The sequence below is a fragment of the Rana temporaria genome, chromosome 7 (assembly GCF_905171775.1).
Source record: "Rana temporaria chromosome 7, aRanTem1.1, whole genome shotgun sequence".
NCBI classification, from domain to species: domain Eukaryota; kingdom Metazoa; phylum Chordata; class Amphibia; order Anura; family Ranidae; genus Rana; species Rana temporaria.
The window spans coordinates 43025349-43039428 of NC_053495.1; the positions used below are offsets into that span (position 1 = coordinate 43025349).

The window sequence follows — 14080 nt, forward strand, 5'->3', positions numbered from 1 at the left end:
GTAACTTGGTTTAAGAGCGTTTTGATTTGCAAGCAACTTTTTTTTAAATTCTGACTTGGTTTGCAACTGTTGACTCGCAAGATGAGCAGAATTCAAGCTAAATTTGGACTGAGGTACGGGGGCACAGCATAGCTGAAAATAGGCCTGCAGTACCTCATTTGGCCTGATGTACGGGGGCGCAGGAAACAAGCCGAAGTGTCCTCGGGCCTTTACGGACGTTTTTGGCACTCTCTTCCACCCTCCCACCTCTGGCCACATTCGGTATTGCATCCCATTGAAGTCAAATTATTTTTGTTTCCATTGACTTCAGCGGGAAAACTTGCTTTGATATGCGAGTACTTTGGATTACGAGCATACTCCTGGAACGGATTATGTTCGTTATCCGAGGTTCAACTGTATGCAGAAGTTTTGTCTTTACTACTTTTATTGATCTTCAGCCTTATTCTATGATAGTGACTCAGAAAGTAGTGAGGCTAGTGGGGTAAGCTGGTCATACAATGTATGAGATTGGCTTAGCTAGTGCCCCTTTCGGCTGTCTCCTGCCCAACATCCTTGGATTGAAAATTGTTTGCTGAAAAGTGGTGTCATTAAAGCGAAGGTCCACCGACCATTCATTTTTATTTTTTTTCAGCCATTCAGACACTTTCATAATGACAATGTAACACTCCCTTTTTAGGTGTAATATCTCTCCCGATGTCCGGTTTCGAATTAAAAATTAAGTTATAAAAATTGAGGGTGGCCGGTTCCAATCTTCCTTGTGGGCATGTGAAGCCCACAAGCATTAATTTCCTGGATGCGGTGAATGCTGAGCTTCCAGCATTCACTGCTAGTTCCTGCGCATGCTCAGCGTTAACGGCGTGGAGCGCCGTAAACTTCCAGGTTTCCATAACAACGCGCTGCGTCATTGGAAGTTCCTTCCCCTTTGTGATGGCAACAAAAACAATATAAAACAAACACAGACGATGCAAAGCGATATGCCCTCATCACGTGACCGGCGTCACGCATCACTTCCGGTTTTGCGATCTTTCACGGCGGTGAAACGCACTGACTCCTGGGAATGCTGACACTTAGCTCCCAGGAGACAGTGCACCGCCGGGGAAGAAGAATATACATGCCTACTCCCACGGGGGTGAGAAACAGGAAGTGCCACAATAAAGACCGATACGATAAAAACATGGGCCCGGATTCAGATACATTTTCGTATCTTTTGGCGGGCGTAGCGTATCTCAGATACACTACGCCGCCGTAACTTAGGGCGCAAGTTCCGTATTCAGAAAGAACTTGCGCCCTAAGTTACGGCGGCGTAGTGTAAATGTGTCGGCGTAAGCCCGCCTAATTCAAATGTGGATGATGTGGGCGTGTTTTATGTAAATTACTTGTGACCCCACGTAATTGACGTTTCTTACGAACGGCGCATGCGTCGTCCGTGAACGTTTCCAAGTGCGCATGCTCCAAATTACGCCGCAAACTGTCAATGCTTTCGACGTGAACGTAACTTGCGTACAGCCCTATTCGCGAACGACTTACGCAAACGACGTAATCGACGGAAAATTCGACGCTGGCCCGACGTCCATACTTCTCATAGGATACGCCTCATATAGCAGGGGTAACTTTACGCCGGAAAAAGCCTTACGTAAACTATGTAAAAAAATTCGCCGGGCGGACGTAGGTTTCTGAATCGGCGTATCTACCTAATTTGCATATTCCTTGCGTAAATCTACGGAAGCGCCACCTAGCGGCCAGCGTAAATATGCAACTAAGATACGACGGCGTAAGAGACTTACGCCAGTCGGATCTTGGCTAAATTCCGGCGTATCTTGCTTTCTGAAAACAGAAAAAAGATACGCCGGAGCATACTAGAAGTTACGCGGCGTATCAATAGATACGCCAGCGTAACTTCTTTCTGAATCTGGCCCATGTTTTTTAGTTCATTTGCACATCTGTTCAATGCAATGATGGGGTTAAGATAAAGTTAAAAATTTGTGTGGACCTCCGCTTTAATATTATTCAGGATTTTTGTAGTGTCTACAGTTTACGCAGCACTTTACAACATAAGGGCAGACCGTACAATTACAATACAGTTTAATACAGTTGGAATCAGAGATCCATGTTCGTTAGAGCTTACAATCTAAGAGGGAGGGTCAAGAGATACAAAAAGAAATAACTGTGGGGGATGGGCTGATGGAGAAAATAAATGTACAGTTCTTGGATGTCATCCAATCAGATGCTACTACTGTCAGGATATTTTGACATCTGTCAGCTGGCTGTCAGAATACAGTTGGATTTGTTCATCGGTAGCAATGATGGAGGAATCTTTTCATTTTTTACTGTTTGGTCTGCAGGCTGAATGCAAAAAAATCTCTGTGTGTTTGGGCAGCTTTAGTAAGATAGCCAGTCAATCAGCATTTTCAGATACAGATCAGCACTGTCAGCCTTCACAGGTCTCCTTAGATGAGGTTTATTTATTGTATTATCATCAGTACAGGTCCAGAGGACAGGCTTCCGCTTCCCCCAAATCTCAGCAGGCTTCAGCAAACATCACAGCTGCCCACCAGCTTTGATCTCCAATCCCAGCCATGTGTTGTGCCCATAAATGTGTGCTGCTCCTGCCAAAAGCCAGGTCACTACTGAGCATGCGCCTTGCCCTCACCCGGCTTAGGGAACGTCTTTCAATGATCTCTCTCCTTAGCGCCCTCTAGCCTCCGTCTTCTCCCGGCTGGATGTCCCTCGCAGGCTGTTGTCAGACGCTCCCTAGTTCATATCCCTGTGAGAAGGGTTAGGCTGAGGCTCGCATTCCTGCCAGTGAGAGCGGCGAGCCCGGCGCAGAGGATGAGGGGGAGCGGGCGCTGAGAGTCGGGGTGCGGGGAGGGAACCCCGGGGAGTTCGGGGGACACAAGGAAGCGGCTCCTCCCAGACATGGCCCTCCATAATATGGACGAGGAGGAATTTCACAGGCTGGTCATGCAGTCCGGATCCGACTGGCTGCGGACTGAGATTAAGAGGCTCTTCCAGGAGCTGAGCGAGACCACCCGGGAGAAGATCCAGGCGGCCGAGTACGGGCTGGTGGTGCTGGACGAGAAGCAGCAACTCAAGCAGCAATACGATGAGCTGGAGCTGGAGTATGAGACCGTCCGGGGGGAGCTGGAGCAGGTCAAGGAGGTGAGAGACCGACCGGGGGTATATACTGTATATATACACTACACGCTCACCCTCCCCCATATACCCTGCACTGCCCCCCTATATACCACACCAAGGAGGTGAGAGAGAGACCGGGGGTATATACTGTATATATACACTACACTCTCACCCCTCCTATATACCATACACTGCCCCCTATATATACCACACCAAGGAGGTGAGAGACCGGGGGTATATACTGTATATATACACTACACCGCTCACCCCTCCTATATACCCTACACAGCCTCCCCTATACCCTCTACACTGCCCCCCTATGTACCCTCTACTCTGCCTCCCTATATATACACTACACTCTCACCCCTCCTATATACCCTACACAGCCCCCCCTATACCCTCTACACTGCCCCCCTATGTACCCTCTACTCTGCCTCCCTATATATACACTACACTCTCACCCCTCCTATATACCCCCTACACTGCCCCCTATATATACCCTCTACTCTGCCCCCCTATGTACCCTCTACTCTGCCTCCCTATATATACACTACACTCTCACCCCTCCTTTATACCCTACACTACCCCCTATATATACCCTCTAAACTGCCCCCCTATATATGCACACTACACTCTCACCTCCTATATACCCTACGCTGCCATATATATATATATATATATATATATATATATATATATATATATATATATATATCCTCTACACTGCCCCCCCCCCATATACCCTCTACACTGCCCCCCTATATATACACTACACTCTCACCCCTCCTATATACCCTACACTTTATATATATATATATATATATATATATATATATATATATATATATATATATATATATATATATATATATATATATATCCTCTACACTGCCCCCCCCCATATACCCTCTACTCTGCCCCCCTATATATATACACTACACGCTCACCCCTCCTATATACCCTACACTGCCCCCCCTATGTACCCTCTACTTTGCCTCCCTATGTACCCTCTACTCTGCCTCCCTATATATACACTACACTCTCACCCCTCCTATATACCCTGCACTTCATATATATATATATATATATATATATATATATATATATATATATATATATATATATATATATATATATATATATATATATATATATATATACACACACACCCTCTACACTGCCCCCCTATATATACCCGCTACACTGCCCCCCTATATGCCCTCTACTCTGCCCCCCTATATATATATACACTACACGCTCACCCCTATATATATACACTACACACTGCCCCCCTATATATACCCTCTACACACTGCCCCCCTATATATACCCTCTATACTGCCCCCATATATACCACACCAAGGAGGTGAGACACACTGGGGTATATACACTATTCTCCATATATATCTATATTACACTGCCCTTTATATACTATACCAAGGTGGTGAGAGGTATTGTGGGGCATATACTGTATATACACTACCCCTCATATAGAATCTCATACACTGCCCCTTATATACCACACCAAGGAGGTGAGAGAGAGAGACTGGGGGGCATATACTGTATATACACTTCCCCATATATACCCACCACACCAAGGAGGCGAGAATGGGGGGCATATACTATACACTTCCCCATATATACCCACCACACCAAGGAGGTGAGACTGGGGGCATATACTGTATACACACTGCCCCATATATATCCTATACCACACCATATTTACCATACTAGGTGAGAGAGGTTGAGAATATATATATATATATATATATAATATAGGCATATACATACCATGCACTGCCATCATTCACCATACCAGGAGAGGAGGCCAACCAGGGAGGTGGGGGAGGGTACAGCATCCTATACCATGCCAAGAATATGAGAGGACTAGGGGCATCCTTTATCATACTAGGCAGGTGATGGGAGGAGGGGAAAACAAGGAATCCTCTACCGTACCAAGGGCACTGTATAGGACTGGCATTATAGATCTTACCATACCAGGGACATGACACAGGACTGACATCATATACCATACCAGGGGTCGTGTATTAAACTGGGAACACTTCACAGGGCCAACATCCTACCATACCATGCATTGCCTTCATGCATTACACTAGTGAGGTGAGAATAGGGCAGTCAGGGCACTGCACACAACTGGCATCACCTGGGGGCGCCGCACAGGACTGCTATTCTACCTACCTTCTACCACACTTGGGGTACTGCACAGTACTGCCATTATATACCATTTACCACACCAGGGGCACTGAAAGCACTGCCTTCTTGCTCTAAATTACACATGGGGCACTGCACAGGAGTGCCAACATATACCATACTCTAATTACATTGCCATCATATTTTACACCTGGGCCACTGCACAGGGCTGGCATCATCTACACACTAGTGGCACTGTATACACTGGCATTATATACCACATCGGCGGCACTAAAGAGATCTGGTATCCAATAATACACTAGGGGCACTGTAGACACTGCCATCCTATATTACACCAGAGGCACTGCAGAGGGCTGGAATCATACCATATTTCACACCAGAGACAATGCCATCAGTTCATGTACCCTGCCAGGGGCACTACATACACTGCCATCATCCTATATACCACACCAGGGGCACTGCATACGCTGCCATCATCCTATATACCACACCAGGGGCACTGCATACACTGCCATCATCCTATATACCACACCAGGGGCACTGCATACACTGACATATCATATACCACACCAGGGGCACTGCATACACAGCCATCATCTTGTATATCCCACCAAGGGCACTGCAGAGAACTGGCATCATCTCATATACCACATTAGGAGTACAGCAAACATTGCCATCATATACCACACCAGGGGCACTGCTTACATTGCCATCATCTCATATACCCCCACAAGAGCCACTACATACACTGCCGTCATTAAGTGTTATCACACATGGTGCCAGGGGCACTGCATTTACTGGCACTATACCATGTACCCTTGCCAAGTACACTGCAGATACTGGCACCATGCCATACACTTTCTGATACAATATAGAAAATGGCATATAAATTACCTGTGGCACAGCAATACACAGGCTTTATATGGTATACCTGCCAGTCTCTTGACCTTATACCCTGCAAGAGTCATGGCATACACCACTTCATATTTTATACCAGGGGGCACTGCCATTATTAATCTGGCCTAATCTCCTGACCTTACCAGGGACACTTCATACACACAGATGTCTCCACCACTCTTTTCACACTTGCCTAACGGTTCTGTTAAAACTGGCGACCCCCGTCGTTCTGACCGCCATGTAGACTGCCACGTCTTTCTCATCTTTTACTCCATCACCTTACCGGTCACATTCACTGTCATTATTGAGGACATTCTGCGTTGGTACAAGCAGTGCCAGTGGTGATGTATTTTGCTGGCCTCATACTGCAAGGCATGCTTTTGGCATCCATTGCCTCTTATACAGTCACTTTCACCTTTAAGCCCCTAGAGATCTTCCTGCCAACAGATGCATTAGACAGCAACATTCCTGAGTGGTGACCGTTGTATGCTGGCATCTAATGCCACTCATTCTTCACACCCGGGTTGGATCTTCAGGAACAGATGGAAATGCTAATTTTTAATACCTTTTATACTAACCCGCTATAATGTATATAATATGTCTGTGTGGAGATTGTACAGTGAAGGCAATCTGATGTGGCACCTTAGGCCAGCTAAGCCCTCCCTCTTCACATTGGCATTGCTGGTACTTTGACATTGGCATTGTACTAGATTTTTGTGTGAAGTTGAGGTCATTCGCATTATCAATGTAAGGAAATGTGTGTATTTTTTTTTTTTTTTTTTGAGGTTTCCTAGACTTGTATACTACAAAACATACTCGGGGAATGTCATGGCAGCACTTGTAGGGTTAACAATTTCCTGATGTTGACGCAGTGTCTTTAGTCATCATGGAAAAACATGGATGTGCTAGGTTTGCTGCATGCCGATTGCAGTCATTACGCTGGAACAAACCATTTGCATAAAATGGGGATGATCGCGCCCTGTGGCTCACTGTACAGAGAGGGTCTGATTTCTTGGAGCGTTCTACACGATGCGTCTCGCCAAGTCATCCTCTCCTGAAATAAGCCAGCTCAGATCTGCAGTCCCCTTTGCTGTGTGTTTGGGAGATGTGGCATCATCCTGTGTGAGCTGGGAGTCTGCGCACTCCGCCAGTCTGCCCTTCCCAAGACATCTGCTCAGCTCCCAGCCCCCCCCCCCCCCTCCATTCTCCATCCTCCATCCTCCTATGGATCAGGGGCCAGAGAAGAGAACAGGCCTGGAAGTGCTTCATCAACTGATACAAGTCATCTATGTCCTCTGCATTCTGCAAAATCTTCTCCATGGCTAAATATAGCTCCACTCTTCTAGTCGGAGATATAAGAGGAATTTAATATGCAATATGTTTTCCTGTTTATTTCCTGACTGTCCTTTCACTGGGCAGGATTTTGCGGTTGAGATTTCGATTAGATTTGTGTTTAAACAAAGTATACATATGAGAAAAACAGGAAAATATATTTTTAAGTAGGAAAAATTATAATCCTCTTATTTTTTTATTTTTTGCAGATGTGATCTGTGGTTTTTGTTCCAGGTTTATTTACTGAGTGTTTGTTAACCAAAAAAATAAAAAAAATCCTGCTCCCTTTAAAGCACGTTATACAGCACAGTGCTTGTGTTGTGTCATTTGGCCCCCTGTGTCACCTGAAATATCTGGCTGATCCTGCCAGTTTTTGCCCTCCCCTTTGTAAACTGACCACGGTATATCATGGCTGCTGAGCCCTGACACTGTGGTCAGTTTCCTAGCCTCCGTCATCCGCAGCTCTTCTCTCTGCTTTCCTCTGTCCTCTCCCCTCCTGCCTGTCAGCTCCATGTCTCCATGTCCGTGCCCTCTCCTTCCCCTCATGCCCCTCAAATTAGGGTTACATTTACATTATCCTCTCGGTTGATTCATGTAATGTCCCCCTGTTACTGCGCTTTATAAAATAAAATGTATCGCGCACTTTTTTCCCCTTTAAAATAAGGGGAAAATTGTGGGTGCGCGATATACATCGATAGCCGCTTCCCGCGCTCAGTTTGAATGGAGCCGCCGACATATACCGAGTGCAGTACATTCGGCTAGGCTCGGCTTCGCTCGTGCTCACGCATAAACGTCACAGAGCGTGAGCACGAGCGAAGCCGAGCCTTGCCAAATGTACCCGAGTGTACTGCACTCGGTATATTTTGGCGGAGGCGTTCAAACTGAGCGCGGGAAGCGAGGCCACGACTTGAGGCGCGCGCTGGAGAACCCGGAAGGACACCACCGAGGCCGCAGACGGACGCCGGACCGGACGATGGACACTGGGCAAGACACTTTCGGGGCAACTTTAGGGTTGCGCGCTATACGCGGGAGCGCGCTATACCCCAATAAATACGGTATTTACCAGTTACTCTGTAAACTGGTATATAACTGAATTTTCTTTGGCGTTTTTTTTTTTTTTGTTATTATTAAAAAAAAAAAAATGCCAATCAGGGTTCACGTGACCCGCCACCTCTCTCCCCTCTTGTATGACAACTACAGCAGGCAGGGCCACCTCTCTCCTTCCCTCCTGGCTGACGTCAGCGTGGGTATTTCTGTCTCACCAGCTACAGCTGTCAGGCCGAGAGAGGAGAGAGCTGGCGAGTCGCATTAGCACCGATTAGCACTCTGTAGACAGGTTTATAGCTGCATTTTTTTTTTTTTCTTATTGCACAGTCACAGGAGGACATTACATGAATCAACCGAGTGGATAATGTAAATTTAACCCTGTGGGTTACAACCACTTTAAAATGTTAAACCTCATATAGTATGTCTTTCTAATTCAACAAAATAAAAAAACTTGGAAAGAAACTTCTGATCTTTTGTGTGTTTTCGCTGCTTTGCAGGGCCCCCCTGGAGCCACAAAAGGCATGCACGCTCCGGCTTTGAGCGAAATCTTGACTCATGGGCACTCTATGTGCCCACAGTCTGCAGGGAAGCGGCAGAGAGACTGTGATCTGTGGTTTTGTGACGACCCCCTTCTGAAAGTTATAGCTGCCTGGCTATAAGGCCTCATGCACACATTTTTTTACATGGTTACATTTGTTCAAACGGAATAATTGTAACAATTGCTGCTGGAAGCTGGGAATCACTAAAGTAAATATCGCTACTTCAGTGATCTCCACCAGCAGGTACCACTGGAGGACACTATGCTTTGCATCCTCTGAATGAATGCAAAGCGTTCTGTGATTGGATGCGGTAGAGAGGTGAGGTGGTGACATCCTCCTGTATCAGGCTGGACGCTCAGACACGAAACATGGAAGCAAGTGGAGATCACTGGAGTAGCCACCGATATTTCAGTGATATCCAACTTCCAGGGGCATCAGCCAGGTATGGTATATACATAGTTACATTGGTCCATGCTATGTAAAAAATATACCATACCTGGAATTCCTCTTTAAATCAGAAGTGAAATAGATTTGAGCAGTGTGCTCATTGTGAAGTCAGTCCAGAACATGTCTTGGTATTACTGGATTTAGATGACAGGCCAAGTCATGGCTGTTAAAACGTAATAGTAGCTATTAAAGGACGCGCCTACAAATGAGTTCATGAAACGTAATGATGATAATAATATGACACAACTTGTATATAAAAATAAAAGATGTAACAGGATAATTGTTTCCATTACCGCAAAAAAAAAAAATACATAATTAACCACTTTAGCCCCGGGCCTGTTTTTCAGAGTCGGTGTTTACGAGACAAAACCATTTTTTTTGCTAGAAAATTACTTAAAACCCCCAAACATTATATATTTTTTTTTTCTAACACCCTAGAGAATAAAATGGAAGTCATTGCAATACTTTTTGTCACACCGTATTTGCGCAGCGGTCTTACAAGCGCACTTTTTTTGGAAAAAATTCACTTTTTTAAATGAAAAAATAAGACAACAATAAATTTGGCCCAATTTTTTTATATATTGTGAAAGATAATGTTACGCCGAGTAAAATGATACCCAACATGTCACGCTTAAAAATTTCGCCCGCTCGTGGCATGGCGTCAAACTTTTACCCTTAAAAATCTTGATAGGCGACGTTTAAAAAATTCTACAGGTTGCATTTTTTGAGTTACAGAGTAGGCCTAGGGCTAAAATTAATGCTCTCGCTCTAACGATCGCGGCGATACCTCACTTGTGTGGTTTGAATACCGTTTTCATATGTCGGCGCTACTCGCGTATACGTTCGCTTCTACGCGCGAGCTCGTCGGGACGGGGCGCTTTAAAAAAAATTTTTTTTTGCTTTTCGCATTTATTTTTATTTTACAATTTTTAACACTGAAAAAAAAAAAAAAAAAAAAATTATCACTTTTATTCCTATTACAAGGAATGTAAACATCCCTTGTAATAGAAAAAAGCATGACAGGTCCTCTTAAATATGGGATCTGGGGTCAAAAAGACCTCAGATCTCATATTTAGGCTTAAATGCAAAAAAAAAAAAAATTGGAAATGTCATTTTTTCAAATGACAAAAAAAAAAATGTTTCTTTAAGACGCTGGGCGGGACTGACGTTTTGACGTCACTTCCGCCCAGCGGAGCTATGGGGACGGGCGAAGGAGATTTTTCCTTCAGTCTCGTCCCCGCTCAGCTGCCGGATGGTCGCGATCTCCTCCGCCGCTACCGACGGCTCCGGTAAGCGGCGGAGGGCGTGGAACAGCGGCGGGAGGGGGGGGGCCCCTCTCCCGCCACCGATAACGGCGATCTCGCGGCGGATTCGCCGCGGAGACCGCCATTATCGTTAACACGGCCGCCCACAGAAGAGATGAATATCTCGATTGTGGCAGCAGCTGCTACCGTTACCGAGATATTCATCTCTAAAGTGATGACGTATAACGGCGGTGGGCGGTCGGCAAGTAGTTAAAGCCCACGTGGATTTGCATGTACCCTATATACTCGAGTATAAGCCAAGTTTTTTAGGGCTGAAAATACCCCTCTCAGCTTATACTCGAGTCGGTGTACCTGAGGGGCTGCTTCCTCCTGCTCCCCTCCCATTCTGTGATAGGCGTTTGACACTGTGTTCAGTATTCCGCCTTTCACGGATGTCTTCTCGTCCTCGGACTCCGTTTCCCAGCAGACACTGTGTTCAGTATTCCGCCTATCACATTCACGGACCTTCTCTTGTCCGAGGATGAAAGGACGTCCGTGATAGGCGTTTGACACTGTGTTCAGTGTTCCGTCTATCCCGGGACGGGACCAAGGGGAAGCCGCGAGTTTTAAAAAATGGACGCCCGCAGTGCAGCCTGTCAAGAATTTCAGGTACGTTGTAATGGGCACAGTAAGGTTGTAATGGGCACAGTGAGGTTGGGCACAGTGAGGTGTGCAAATGGGCATTGTTGACCCTCTTCAGCTTACAGTAGCTGCTGCATTTCTCACCGTAGGCTTATACTCGAGTCAATACGTTTTCCCAGTCTTTTTGTGGTAAAATTAGGTGCCTCGGCTTATACTCGGGTCGGCTGATACTCGAATAAGCCGACCTGAGTAACTTCTCTGAAATGTTGACAAGCTTTGTTCGAAACGAAATAGATTTAAAGTGGTTGTAAACCCACTTTGACAACTTAACCTACACCATGGGTCTTCAAACTACGGCCCTCCAGTTGTTAAGGAACTACAATTCCCATCATGCCTAGTCATGTTTGTGAATGTCAGTGTGTTACAATGCTTCATGGGATGTGTAGTTCTATAACAGCTGGAGGGCCCTAGTTTGAGGATCCCTGACCTACACGGTTAAGGAGATATATGCAGAAAACACTGCACCGATGTCTAGACAACGGCCCAGGCGCACTGAGCATCCCGGCATTCTGAATAGGATAATGCCGGTCCTGCGCACATGCGCGGGATCGTGCCGGTCGCATGGGTGACAGTGACATCGCCGCTCCGGCCAATCACAGCGCTGGAGCGACGATACCAGGAAGAATCTCTGAGGGGAAATGGCGGATGGGAACGAGGAGCACTTCGGGGGCTTCGATTTCAGGTAAGTGCCACATAATGAGCTAGTAATACTTGCTCATTATGACTTTCTCTTGCAGGTGTTTTTTTTTTTTTTTTTTTCAGGATTAGTTTAAGAGGGTTTACTTCCTCTTTAAAATGTGCCGATTTATGTGACATTTCTATACTTGGATAGCTACTTCCTCCACCTGACAAGTGTAATGGCTATAAAATAAAGCATATTATCATATGTTCTATCTGGAACACACTAATGATGTCTGCTATGAAAGTATTTGTTCTCTTCTCCGTCTGTCTCCGGGGTTTATTCCCGCTGTGAAGGCCTCAGCAATAGAATTATTTCTGCATGTTGTAGAAAAATCTGTATTTCCTGACAATTTCTTCTTATCTATATCTCATACCAAGGACTCTTGTGCATCCTCTACGGTTCATTAGAACTTTGATAACAAGCTGGTATTTCGGGAATGTAAAGCTTTTTAATGACAAGAATTTGAGGCTGCAAAGGCAAGTCACATATTTTCTGGTGACACATCATTGCTGAGGGCCAGGGAGGGTTTGCAAGGCTCAACTTGTGTTTTAAAGTGGACCTTCACTCAAGACTTGCTGTATGAATATTTAACACCGTGAGATGAATGTATGGCACCATATTTGAACGCTGTTTGTTCTCCAGTTGACCAGCAATTTGTACTGGCAACTGCCAGCTGTATACAAGGGTTACCATGCTACTCATTGGGTGTTATTTACTAAAGGCAAATCCACTTTGCCCTACAAGGGCACTTGGAAGTGCAGTTCCTGTAAATCTGAGGGGTAGATCTGAAATGAGGGGAAGCTCTGCTGATTTATCATCCAATCATGTGCAAGCTAAAATGCTGTTTTTTATTTTCATTGCATGTCCCCCTTTGCACTTTGAGTGCAGTTACACTTATTGGGTTGAGCCCCCTACCTACCTTTCCTCTCCAAGACACATATTTGACTGCCCCCCGTCTGATCTGTACCAGTTTTTTTGGGGCTCCGCATCCTCTTCTCAAAACTCTTTTGCATATTTTACGCCATAATCCAATCCTAGCCAATCCTTTAGAGCAGGGGTGTCAAACTCAATTTCATTGTGGGCCGCATCAGCATTATGATTGCCCTCAAAAGGGGCCGGTTGTACCTGTAAGATTGGCTGTCCAGCGCATCCCCTCCCCTTATATTAGATGTCAAGAGCAACTCCACCATCAGAAGTTGAGTCCCCCACTATCCCTTATATCACAGTGAATGAATGAATGAAAAACGTATAAAGCGCGGCGCATGCGAACTGAATCGCTTCTGGGCGCCCCTCTGTGCACCCCTCTTTCCTTATGCTGCTGCTGGGAAGAAGCTGGATGCATTGCTTGAAGGTAGGAGTCTGGAGTAGGACCAGAGGTGGGCTGGAGCTCTCCTGCAGCTGTAAAAGAGGTGCGAGGGAAACATGAAATGGCCTGGAGGGCCGGATTCGGCCCGCGGGCCTTGTGTTTGCCACCTATGGTTTAGGAGATATTTATTATATACTCTGCCGTCGGCGTCTTCTGCGCATGCACTCTAAAGGAACGGCTAGCCGCCTGTGCCGTTTTTTTCTAGGGCCCTGTGCCCTGACCGTATCCGTCATGGCTCCGACCAATCGCAGTGCCGGAGCCCGCAAAACCGAAGTAAACATACTAGCTCATTATGCTTTGTCTTGCATGTTTTTTTATTTTTTTATCGGGTTTACAACCGCTTTAAGGTGGACATAAACCTTTAATAAGGAAATAAAAAAAGTTTTGACTGAAGTTGGGATTTAACTATACAGAGTGAATGAGGTAAGCATAATAATAATAATAATCAGTATACAGACTTGTGTTCATTGTGCTAAACTTGAATACACCAAATGTTTTCTTTATCTGTACTCCACTA

The 14080-nt window shown here is 45.5% G+C and overlaps 1 protein-coding gene across 4 annotated transcripts in view; it reads left to right on the forward strand.

The window, feature by feature from the left end:
• The first annotated feature begins 2758 nt into the window (after nt 1–2758).
• Nucleotides 2759–14080, forward strand: part of BICD2 (BICD cargo adaptor 2) — a 142529-nt gene continuing 131207 nt past the window's right edge. For 2 of the 4 annotated variants that reach the window (XM_040359279.1, XM_040359282.1), the window contains exon 1: nt 2759–3159. In XM_040359279.1, coding sequence (XP_040215213.1) covers nt 2917–3159 — 243 coding nt within the window. In that variant the 5' untranslated portion in view covers nt 2759–2916. The remainder of the gene's footprint in view (nt 3160–14080) is intronic. The other 2 variants (XM_040359281.1, XM_040359283.1) reach the window with 2 other exon arrangements.